The 12,957-nt window shown below is 38.3% G+C and overlaps 1 protein-coding gene across 1 annotated transcript in view; it reads right to left on the bottom strand.

Moving 5' to 3' along the window:
- Positions 1 to 12,957, bottom strand: part of OBSCN (obscurin, cytoskeletal calmodulin and titin-interacting RhoGEF) — a 183,000-nt gene that overhangs the window by 36,537 nt on the left and 133,506 nt on the right. The window contains 7 exon segments of the mRNA XM_030482854.1: positions 6,482 to 6,587; positions 7,733 to 7,862; positions 8,451 to 8,553; positions 8,829 to 8,996; positions 9,675 to 9,788; positions 10,840 to 11,017; positions 12,305 to 12,463. Of these exon segments, the coding sequence (XP_030338714.1) occupies positions 6,482 to 6,587; positions 7,733 to 7,862; positions 8,451 to 8,553; positions 8,829 to 8,996; positions 9,675 to 9,788; positions 10,840 to 11,017; positions 12,305 to 12,463 (958 nt within the window).

The following is a 12,957-nucleotide window of genomic DNA, read 5'->3' as shown; positions in this document are numbered from 1 at the left end:
TCTGTGTAATTTTTTCACATGTACTATCATAAAAAAACCTGATCCAGGCTGTGTGTAACACCAGTGCTGCTATATTTTGAAAGGGATAGCAAGATTTTTTTCAGGTGGTCACTTTGCATAGCACAGAATACCATGAGATCTGGTGGGATGGGAATGAACACACTTACATGGCCAATAAACACAAGCTTGTTATTGGATCATGCATAGGCAGCAAGGCAAAACACAAATGTTACCAAAAAAAAAAAAAAAAATTAGCACTTACATGATGATGGTTTTCTTGGGCACTTTAGTCTCTTGTTCAGTGACTACAAAGAAAACAGTATGAACAGCATGGGGTTAAAGAAAGGCTAAAGCTGAAATGATTAAATTAACTTTGCTCAGTTAATCAAAACAAACTGGAGTGAAAAAAACCCAACTGTACCATCCCATCCATGCTTTCTGTGGTTATTTCCAGCATCACCGTAGTGTTTCTGACCAAGAATGACAATTCAGAGTGCTCTCTGAACAGTGAATGATTTTAGCTTTGAAATCAAATATTTTGTGGAGAACAATATTGCTAAATCTGTTTACTGTACCATGAGATTCTGACATTTGTGTTTCACAGGTCAAAGCTAGAAAACAGTTTGGTTTTTAATTTTAATTTTTCCTATAATAATGTAGTAATGGTGTGAGAAACCTAAAAATGTCTTGAATTGGAAAATCCTGGAGACCTGAAATTCTTTAAACTGTGATTTCACTTACTAGAAAAAGAGTTTCCCCAAACACTTACAGTTTCCAAGCTTTTGCAGACTAGATGCAAAATCCAAGCTGATAACAATGAAAACTAAAATCATTATCATCAGTACAGAAAATCAGTTTAAAAAAAACCCAACAACTAGGAAACCCAGGAGAGCCCTGTAATACATCTATGTCTACTCCATCTCTTTTTTGCTATAATTTGCAATTTTTCCTTACACTTCTCCCATAGCAAACCAGAAGTTGGTGATGCATATCAAGATCATAAGAAAAGTAATAATTTAATTTTTTTCAAATATTTCTTAAAATTAACATTAAAAAAAAATAAGAAAGATGATACAATTTGAAGAGCTAATGATATTTTTCACAGGTTCCCATCCTATCTGCTGGAATAAAATTGAGACACCGTTTAAACCAGACTGCTTTGAACACACTCTAAAATGCTGAACCTATCTGAGATCTAGCAAAAACAACAGCAAGCCCCACTTTTTATTTAATGAACTGGTAAAGTTTAAAAATACCCCTGAATTTAATCTCAAAGTAATTTGTCAAGCAATCGGTTTGCAATCATCTTCCAGCCTATCTTCCTATAATAAATAAGCTCCAGTAATTTTCAGCTGGTACAATTGAAAATGAACTGCAACTTAAAAATATATCTGTAAAATCACAAACAGTTCTTGCCCAGGGAACTTGTGGGATCTGTATTATTTGTTAAATAACTCATGATTAGTGCTCATGTTTTCAACAGTGCTCCAAAACTTCACTGACTGAAAATTAAAAACACATTTACAATATTAGATGGAAAAATTTAACCTAATTTTCTTTCCACTTAATTTCCAAGGGCTCTCTTCTGCTGCTAGGTAAAACAACAAATCCCACCATAATGAAAACTAATTTTGTGCAAATGTTGATGTTAATATCTGACCTAGAGCTCTATATTTTCTTTTCAGAGTCTTGTCTCATTTATGTATGTAAAAATCTTGAATAATTTCTAATAGAGTCAAATGAAATACTGAAGAATTAGGTGAGTTTAAACAAAATCTCGTTTGAGTTTATAGCTTACTGGCTAAGTAAAAGGGCATGTTTACCTCTGAACACAATTACAATGTGTTTACCTATCCTTAGCTAATATTTTTTAAAGAATTCAAAACCATTTTAAATGGTGGAATAATAATTATACAATGATGGAAGATGAACTGAGTGCTTGAACAATTTACTGCACCCGGGTTAGAAATTTTCACTGAATTTTAAACTCTTAGATCAGTATTGAGCAATTTATGGAAAATCTCATCAAATACTATCATCGTAAGATTCATCCATAAGCAGCAAGAGTACCAGTTCTGATGTAAATAGGAATTAATGTGATTATACACCTAAACATAGGTGTTTTATACAATTATTTTAACAGCAACTGTATTTAGATGAGTGAAATATGTATTTAATTATGTTTTGAATTAAATCTCCCAAGCATCTTTAATGTTTACTAATATTCTGCAGTCCTCCCAAATTACATTGATCAAAATATTTCTATATGTAGCACATGTCAAAGGGATTCAGTATACAAAAGTTCAGCTGGCGTGGGATGAGAAAGCTGTAAATGGCATATAGTGAATGGGTCCTGATGACTTGCGGTTTAGTGCCTGACAGATACATTTTATATGTGCTATCCAAGGTGTGAGGGAGGATTTAAACAATCCTATATGAAGGACAGAACCACATGAAAGTAGGATGAGAGAATTTGGGTTTCTTTTTTTTTCCCCTGAGAGGAAAATAATCTGTATCCATTTTAGCACCGGATTTATCATTTCAACTTGTTCGATAGCATTTTAGGAAAACAGCTTTGCAAAGCAGGAGCCCCTGATAAGCAGGTTAAAAGCTGTAAGCGTTAGGATCAGCCAGTGCTTCTATAGGACCTGACTTCTCTTTGGTTAATACATGAAATCGTTCATTTACAAGTGATGAAACGTTTAGGATAAGTCAGTTTTTGTAGCCCTGAATGGATGAAGGGTGGTTTATGGCCTTTATTACAAAATTTAAGTCTGATTTCTCCACTCAGAGAAGCATAAACCTATTTTTCTTGCATTGTACATGCTGCTGGCATAAGCCCCGGGAGCACTGCTCTGCTTTCACCCTTCTGCTACACTCTGGAGATTAATCTGCAACAGGGGATGCACAAATCTGATGCAAACTGCTAAAGCTGATCTTAAAAAGAGTAAGTCATGGCCAGAATGCAGTTTGCTAAATTGTGTGAATGAAATGAAAGTGGTTTGTGCTCTTTCTAAATAAAAGGCTCCACTCCTGCAGCCAGTGAGACAGTTGTAAAGACAGATTGTGCTTTCTTAAATTTGCACTGAAAACCAAGTGGCCACCACAAAAATGAGAGTAACTGGTGATACAACAGAATAAAAATAACAAGCTAAATATCCTAATTATCAACGTAACCAGGGATCTTGAAGAGAAGAGATGTAATGTTCCTCTGTGTTTTAAAGAATCTTCCAGTTGAAAGCCTTGGAATATTTGAGAGCCTTCAAATGCTTAGCTTTTCCCTGCAAGGTGGATATCACCAAACAAGGCAACTAAATAACTTGCCCAAAGCTCTGGATGAGATCTAAGGAAAAAACTATGTAGAGATTCTTGTTCTATAACTGCATGTGGTGTTTTTCTTTATGGTTTTGCTCATCTCCAGTTGTGTGGCTGAATTCTTGCTCCACTGTTGACTGTCTTATGATACGTCCTGGATCTGCCCAACAATATGAAAATGCAACACTTTTCAAAAACACTGGGCTTTGTTTTTCTTAAAAAATGAGCAATTTAGTGAGCCTGGGATGAATGAATGACAACAGTAACTTGTTAAAAAAGGATGCCAGAGCACATCAGCCCAGATCTGCCATATGTAGGTTAAGCAGCGAGGAGCAAAGCAGTCAGTCAACTTCATGTCAAAGAGGAGGATCTTCTTTCAGTTACACTTTTTTTTTTTTAATATCTAAAATATTTTCAATATTCATAGAAAGGGGATTTTTAAAGCAACTCTCCATTGACTTCAGTGCAATGACAGTGTAGCTGAAGGCAGATCTCAGCATTTCAGGCTGGCAGCTCAAGCTGCCACTGCTCACAAGGGGACCTCTTAGTCCAGTGATTTCTGTCGTTTTCAGATTTGGTCATTCCAGTGGATCTGCAAACTCCCAGAGTGTGAATTTCACAGAATCATAGAATCAGCTAGGTTGGAAAAGACCTTTAAGATCATCAAGTCCAACCCTTTAAACCTAATGAGAAGCAGTTTGGCTTTGAGACCCATGGTGTTGGACTGTGGACCATCACTGACTGCAGGTCAGGGCTTGAAAACCACTGTAGTAATGGTATCCCCAAATTGTGACAGTAGGTTTGGTTCAGCGTAATAAAGAGTACAGAAAGTCAGGAGGATAAAAACTAAAATAGTTGCAACTAAAGCCCCTTGGGTGCATCAGGAGACTGACGATAGAGAACCAGTGATAAATCAGGTAAAACTTAGACCCACCAGGCTGGTGAGCTAGGAAAGAGACACGGTATCAATTTTCTGTTGTAATACCACCACACAGCAGTAATGTTGTCCTCTTGGTGAAGTTACATATAATCCAATTTTCACAAATGGAAAGGATTATAAAGATGGAAAGAGAAAGCCATCGTGAGATCCATCTGTCCTCCAGTTCTTTGCCAGGTGAACCTGATTTTTCCATAGGTAGATCAAGGCTGGTTACTGATTCTCAAGAAAGCAATGAATTCCCTCCTCGGTCAAGTGCATCATGCCAAATGAATCCCTGATGTGATTCTGCTCAGAACAATCCTCTTGCTCCATGGATGAGCCTGTTGTTTGCTCCGTTGGCTTGAAACAGTTTTCCCCCTGTTTCTCCCTGAAGGTGACTCTTATTTCCTTCCCTATTATCAAGTTCAAGCAATTGCACATCATGGACCAAAAACTATTTCATAACATTTCTGAAGCTTCCAGGCAAACTCCAATTATAAGTCTTCAACCAAGCTCACAATTTTTTTTTTTTTTTTTTTTTTTGTTTTGTTTTTGACAGCAGATGAGTAATTTGGGGCTGAACATATATACATTTGCAACCCCAAGAGCTGAACAATGCTCCTAACACTGTTTTACAACCCTTGTTGGTTTAATAACATCTTCTGCCTCGGTACAAGGGAACTTCATCAAGATATGCCACCCTAACAGTGATTTGTATTCCTCTACATCCTGCATATATGGCATAGCAAGGACAAAATATTTAAATACTTCAAGGTTTATTCTGCTGAAACAATTATAGTGTTGCTATACTAATACCATTCTCCCTGTAGTGCTTCTGAATGATTTGATGGTACTCTGGGGAAGGACTAAAAGGAAAGCAAGCATAAGAGGAAGACAAGCAAGTACATAGAACAGGATACTAATCTAATAGCCTATTGTGTCTGAATACTCTTAATGCAATAATATAACATTAAGGTCTCAGACAGGACCAGCAGAAGAGGCTTATAGAAAATGATGAAGAAAAATGTGAGTGGATCACCATTTCCCCTGAATATTTTTCCAGACTCCAGTCAGAATGCCTTTTTATTTGATGACTCTTAGTGAATGTTGGTAATAACACTGAACCCCTGTCAAAAGCACACCTGAATGCCTGTTTTATCACAAGACAATGTAGAAACACTGAAGATGAGGAAAGAAAGCTCTACAGCTGTTAGCAAACCTCTGGCTTTTGTTGGCCATGTCTCCACTAACCACGTCTGGCATCAAGGTTTGCTGGCATGGAATGGCCTGTGCCCATCCTAGCCCTCTCTCTTATCCTCCAAATACATACCAGAATAGTAAGCTATCTATTATCTGTTATAAGATAGTCCCTTGGCTGTATTATCTCCTAAACCGTTGCTGGAACTGTTCAAGAGAGACAGTGCTGGCTGACCCATCCTCAGCTAGCCAAGGGCACTTCCAAGATGCACGAAGAACCAATTTCTTATGCCAGGAAATATTCCATATGTAAATACAGCCACTGATTTAAATTTGGTTGTGATGGGTTTATAGCAAGCATGTCTAACACACTGCTTGTGGAAATCCCTTTGATAAGAAAGTAACTTTAGGCAGTCACATCCTAAAGGTGTTCAGAAAGAGATACGTTGTTGGATAGATGTTCTTATCACCCTACCAATTCAGGTGAAACATGCAGAGAAAAAAAGAATAGACTCTATGTGATGTGTAATACCTGAACAGGACTGAACAGTCCTAGGTAATAGATGAACTAATACTGCTCTGGACATACTGCTGTCAGTTTTGCTTTCTCAGTCATTCCAGATGGTCTTCAGTGTATTTCAGAAACGATCACAATATGCCTGCAGCTTCACTTACTGGCCCCTGTTTTTTCTCAGCAGCACATAACTCATGTTCTGCCAGGCTGACACACATTTTCAAGTGTTCAAACCAGGAACAGAAACGTTTTACTTGCACTAGTGGTGGTATGACATACCCTTCATCTGCTCCTCCTTTTTCATATAATGCATTTATGAGCATTATATGATAAAGTTGATTTGCCAGGTTTGGAAATCAACAGATGGTGATGGGTATAGAGCTGAGCTGCAGTATACCCATGCACATCTTGGTAGACATACAGATACGTATACACCAACAATCAACATGGATAAGATGGCAAATATATTTGATCCTCAATTAGGTGGTTTTAGAGTAATTCACTGACATACTTACAGAGCTGGTCAAGGTTCATACCTTCTATAGTAATGGCTTGGTCTCCTCTCCTCTCCTGGGTCAGGGCTGCAGCACTGTGATGGTAAAGTTCTGCCCCACTTTTTGCAGACCCTAATCTGTTCACCAGCTGAAGAGAATCACGCAGTACCAAATGAAATGCAGGATGTTTGGATGTTTTTTGTATAATAAAACCTTCCTATACTACATTATAAATTCACTACAATTACATGACAGCCGAAATGGATGAAGATGTGACCCCAAACCTAAGCTAGAGTTTGAATGAATGCACTGCTGCTCAGTGGAGTTCATGATAATACTTTACCAGAAACAATTCACAAGGAGAAGTTACAGCACATTAGCTACCTTACAGTTATTTGCAGTTTGCTCTGTGGCCTGTAACATGGTCCTGAGGCAGCTTTGTCTCTACCAACAGGTACAGATTCCTGCTTGATGGTCATTAAAGAGAATTTTTTAATTTATCTTCTGTTAGTCTACTGAGTTTTACTCAGCCAAGGGAATGGAATCATCCCTGACCATGGGATCTTAGCCAATGGCACATGCAAGATAATCTGATTTTGCTAAAATTCTAGTAGAAATGTTTAAATTATATCAAACTTCCTAGACATTTCTGTGGAATAACTGTGAAGTTGCTGTGAGCTGAGCCATTTACCATAGACAGCGACCCATGCTAATTTCCTAAACAAGAAACCATGCTGATACCTGTTTTATTACAGTGAATGCATAGACTATGACTAATTTTTAGAAAGTATTTTACAGTACAGTTATTATAATTTCTTAGATACTTCCATGTATGCTTGCTAAACAAACAGGAATTTCAGTGGTTTATACTTCTATTTAAACTTAATTTCTTTCTTTTGGCTTTGGATGATGTTTTTTTTTGGGTTTTTTTGTTTTTTTTTTTGTAGCAGCATGAATCTGTCCTAATTTAAAGACAGTCCAGAAACCAAAGGTCATGTCAGAATGGTCTTAAACTTTGTAAGAGGTACCTCTAGATATCTGGATGTGAATTTAAACTATAGAAGAAGCACACTCAATTACAATTTGAACCACCAGACTCTCAGATCAGAATATTACGAAGCTTTTGGATGTTCACAATCCAGATCAGGTTCAGGAGAACCTGACTTTTGATTTCTATATGACAAGCTAAAGCAATTACTCAGTCACTAATCTCATGCAACGGGACTCTCCCAGTAAAATGAATTCTACCCATGTTGTGTCAGACAGCAGATCTTTAAATTTCTCTGTACTTACCTCGCATTCATAATGTCCCATGTCTTCATTGGAAGGGTTCTTGACCACCAGGACTACCATGCCGCTCCGTGGTTCACTGAAAGTCTGGTATTTACTTGTGTCCTTCAACAATACACCATCTTTGTACCACCTGCATGTGGAAAACACTGAATCTAAGGCAGGAAACAATATGCAGTGTCAAGAAGTACCCAGCTCAGTGATCCATCTATCAGACCAGTGGGCAAACAACTCAAGAGTTAATCATTAGACAGACTTCTGGATCCTGGAAGATAGGTCTCTGGGGGGATAGATAGCGCATGGATACTAAACTGCATAGGTTTATGAGATTTTTCTCATAAATCAATGCAGGGAAAAGGGCTTCAAATCATGCAAAGATATGCCGAGCTTTTTGTCTGAATACCCCAAACTGATTGCTGTTAAAATCAATTCAGGTGTAAGGCAGGGAGGATAAAGAAATGAGAAAATGTTGTCAGGGTCTTAGATCTCATACAGTCTCATGTCAGGGATTATCTGCAGGACTTCTTTTCAGATGCTTGCTAGAATAAATTGTTAAGAATCTCAAGAATGTTGAGATTGGGAAAAACCAGCATTGGGATGGGGTTAAGGTGGAAGACATAGAGAAAAAAGGGTCATAACCTTGAAAGAAAGGGCAGGAGAATCTCCTGACCATGAAATATGGGAAAATGGGATTTGTTCCACTGTAATTTGAAGAACTGACCTGATTTGAGGCCTAGGTGCTCCTTCAATCATACAGGTAAACTGAGCATCTTCACCCTCAATCAAATAAGCATTTCTAACCTTGTTCACAAACCGTGGTGGCACTGCAAAGCAAAGATAAATGTAGCTAGTAGCTGAAAATATGACCAGATATGAAGGATGTGCCCCTGACCAGGTAATTCTCATTATGTCTGCACACAAGACACTAAAGACCAAACTTTTTGACCCAAGAACAATTGATGGCACCTGTACACCAAATAATTATTTTTAAATATTATTCAGTATATGTTATATAGAACTTCTGGAATGTCTTAATATTCATGTTTAAGGCATTACATAGCAGACCCCTTTAAAACAACACATCTATGCTAAACTTTACCTTGAACAAGGATCTTTCCTAAGGTACTGGCATTTCCAGCAGGACTGGAAGCAAAGCACATATACTGTCCTGAGTCAATGCCTGTTAGGTTGTCCAAAATCAATGTGCAGGAGCCGTCAGGATCTTCTATTATAATGTGATGGGGATCCACCTCCACAGGCTTTCCATCTTAAAGATAAAGGGAATTTTTTTTAACCAGTTAGTATTAATTATGCTTTCTCCTTGGGAATTACATCCAGCTTTTCGACTTGAGAGGACCAAGAGCATACAGCTTGCTTTATTGCCGCTGATATTGGTAGTTAAGGAATGGGCTCTTCATCTTTGTCCAGGTCTCTACAAAACATCCTCTGGGCAAAGCATTGTTGAGGGACTTCATCAGTCCTCATTTAAAAGTGAAATTCTGCCAAAGTATGTGTCGTGCAGTTATAGCTCTGATTTGCTAGACAAAGGAACAAGTCCAAAGTGATTGTAAATATGCAGAACACTTCTTTACAAGGCGTGAACTTCTAGCAAAGATGGTTCCTCTGCAATAAAGTAATATTTGTCCACACAGCTGCCTGTGCCATGACATGGAAACATCTGAGCTAGTTAAAAGAAGTTGTTCATTTACTAGAAGTTGTCTAACTGTCACAAGATGTGGCTTATTAGAGGCTAATTGGCAAACTGAAAAAGAAGGGTATATTAGCTCATAGGAAGATCTACGTTACTTGGGTTGCTTAGTAGCTAGCTTTAAGACTAGACTTGGGTATCTATGTGATCAGCTTTTAGATTAGCTACTAACCAATTAGTACAAAGCAATACAGAGAACAAATATGGAGGATGCATTTCATGACTTGCTGCTCATACCTTTGTACCAGCTGACAGATGGCTTGGGAGCTCCTGTAACTTTGCAGGCCAACTTGACTGTCTCTCCCAGCTCAGCTGTACAGTCTGCCAGCTCTTCCTCGAAGTCTGGAGGTACTGAAATATCAGAATAAGCGTGTTAGTCTGGAGGAAGGAGGATCTGTCCATGGGATGGCTGCTGCAAAATAGGAGAAGAATAGGTATAATTTTTGCAAAACTGAGGTTCACAATGGAAAGCTGAACAGGAAATTTTAGCAGCTAATAATTTCCCAAGTGACATGCTGTCCTCGCTTATCTCGAACTAAATTCAGTCCATCAAGTGTCTGTTGTTGGCTATAAAGATAGGCCATAAAAAAAGAAAAAAAAAGGAAAAAAAGATTTGTTGCTATCTGGAAGCATTTTAGGCCATGATTTTAACAAACACATGCATTATTCACACACTACAAAGCAGTCACAGTTAAAATAATTCCCCAATTAAAATGCATCCTTGAATCCAAACTAGTATCCTGTTGGTCTCCATAAAATAAAATCTATGCTTCGTTACGGGACTTTTATTTTAACTTATTACTGCCATATGAAACGATGCAAAATTAATCTTATAGTCTTCCTCATTAGAACACCTCACAAAAAGCACAAAAATAAAATGCCCAGACTTTTTTTCAGTGTATTTACACTAAACCCAATTCTGTTCTGGCATTTTAGGATGACAAATTTCCTTACTCTGTAAAGGACACCATTTGTAGCCTATGCCTGGACAATAAAGATGTAATATCCCTGCTGATAAGTTCTGTGGATAGAAAATTGGTGGAAACTCAAATGACAGTGTGGACAAAGCAGCCAGAATGACACAATAAAAACCCAAAGCAAACGCATCTGCCCAGATGCAGCAACACAAGCCAGAAGTCAAGTGGATGATTCAGTACCCAACAAAGTCACAGGGGCCTTTATACTGGTATGAGAAGGACTCTGGTCAGGTCCCAAGGCTACTTTTTTTTTTTTGACTTTGAAGGAAAACCTCCAACCTGAGTTTGGTTTAAGAGGTGGCAGATGGCCCTAAATGTTTTTTCTTCCTTTTTTGCTGAATTCCTTCCCGAATCAGGAAGACCACCCAAGAAAAAACAAGAAAGTTTTTTCTTTTTTTTTTTTTGCTATCTCAGGGCATACTCACTCCAGAGAGGCTCACTGATCCGCTGCTGTATGCCACAGATCTCCTTCACCCAGGAGTTCTTGATATTCACTGTACGTGCCTGAAGAAGGTACTTGCGGACCAAGTCTTCCCGTTCATGCCAGATCTCAAATGCCCGGTCATCCCCTTCCACAAGGTCATTCACATCTATGTTGTTCAGCTGCATGACAGAAGGACAACTAAGTCAACACACATCCTATATTCCTAGGGCTGATTTTCAGCCAGAACCTTTCCCACAACTGAAATCCCAGAATTAAGGACAGTTCAGATCTGGACCTAGCTTTTGTGAACCAGAACCATCTTCAAACAAGGTTTGAAATGGAAACAATTAGTAAACACGAGCAAGTCTCCTGCTGCCAGTGTGTGCCCTCTCCAGGGGACATGAGTTGTGCCATTCCCATTAAAGCTGTATTAGATGCTCCAACAGCAAAAGGGGTAATTTTCACCACTTTTAAAGATTTTTCAGAGTGCATGAGTGACACAATGTGGCTTTGGCTGAACAGCAACTGGGGTCATTTGGCAATCCTTTTTCCAGTATACTTGAATATCTGGTTGCCAAACAGACATTTTCCTGGGAGTAATTATCAGATTTCAGGAAAACAATATCCAGCATTAAAAGGTATCCCAAGGGTGGGACACATTGTTCCTACAGTGCAGCGCTGTTGGGCCAAGGATCTGCACAATTAGGGACTACATGAAAAGGCATTACAGAGCAGGCACTCTCTGGACAAATCATCCTTTTTTTTACTTGGAAAATAAAATCTGCCTATGAATATTGATGAGGACAGAGATAAGGACTTTCAGAAGGCCCTGCCTGGGCTTGGTCAAGAACTCCAATGGGGTTTTTGGTTGGTTGGTTGGTTGTTTTTTACTGGAGTTAAGCATTCACTGCCTTGGGAAAACTCTTTCTTCAATTTCCTGCAGTTTTAACATGAGCCCTGAATGTTTGAAGATAAGCTGGTCAAATCCCCTGAATTTTTCATTCCTAAACCAGGAATTAGTGTCAGGAAAGGACATAACCCACAGAAAGAACAACTAGGAATTAGCTTGTGACTAAAACATCATTTTCTCCAGTTTATTACCAATGTTATAGTCTGCCAAGACCAAAGATCTACAAATGCTAGCAAATACTATAGACAGAAAAATTCACATTAATATTTCATATTGATGCAATTAACTCAATGAGGTAACAGAGATGAATAAACACTTGTACATGTACAATCTCATTGCTTCACCGTAAAAATCCACCCATGCTTCTGATGGTTTCTGACATGTTTCTGACAGGTTTAAAAGAGATTTTTGGATAGACATACATTCTACTTGTGCTTCAAAGACTTTTGGAAACAAAGGAATAGCTCAAAAGAATTAATGAAATGTCCAAACTGGATATAAATGTGAAGTTCTAAATGGCAAAGAAATGCTCTAGGTGAGAATAAAATGGTCAGACCTTCATGATGTTCTTGAAGATATAACTGTAGGTGTCTGTCCTTGTGTCCCGCTTTGGTTTGCAGATCACAATGTAGTTTTTGAAGAGGAAGACATGTCTTTTGTGTCCTTTCCAGGCCATTCTAGCTCCTGGAGCTCCTTCCCACACAACAAAGTGGCCCTGGTAGGAAAAAGAAGGAAGAGCACATAGCAATAAACCTGGAATAATTACCACAATGATGTCTCGCCATCATTTTTCAGTGAACAGATAACAAATGTTTACTGTTATATTGTCACCTTATGTGTCTCTGTTTTATTGCAGCACAGCAGATATTGCTTCTCATGCTAAAGGTGATGCATCAGACTGACAGCACCAACAGGGGTGCACACAGTGCTTGTCATTATGTTGTTCTTTGAATGGTATTATTTGTTGCCATTAAAACACAGAGCTCTTGTCAGTTAGGCACACTCTTTGAAATGGAAATGTTAATGAAAATTGTATTTTGTGTGTTAGGCGGACACTTTGTATGCTTCCTTATTCTCCTTTACCAGAGCAGGACATTCATTTCACACACCATCTGACTAATACAGCTCAGTTAGTGACGTGGGTTCTCCCTTGACATCACTAGGGAGAAATAAGCACTCTTGGGGTGGGATTGGACTCTTTTTTTGATG

The sequence above is a fragment of the Strigops habroptila genome, chromosome 1 (assembly GCF_004027225.2).
Source record: "Strigops habroptila isolate Jane chromosome 1, bStrHab1.2.pri, whole genome shotgun sequence".
Classification (NCBI taxonomy): Eukaryota; Metazoa; Chordata; class Aves; order Psittaciformes; family Psittacidae; genus Strigops; species Strigops habroptila.
This window is presented reverse-complemented; position numbering and strand designations above follow the sequence as displayed.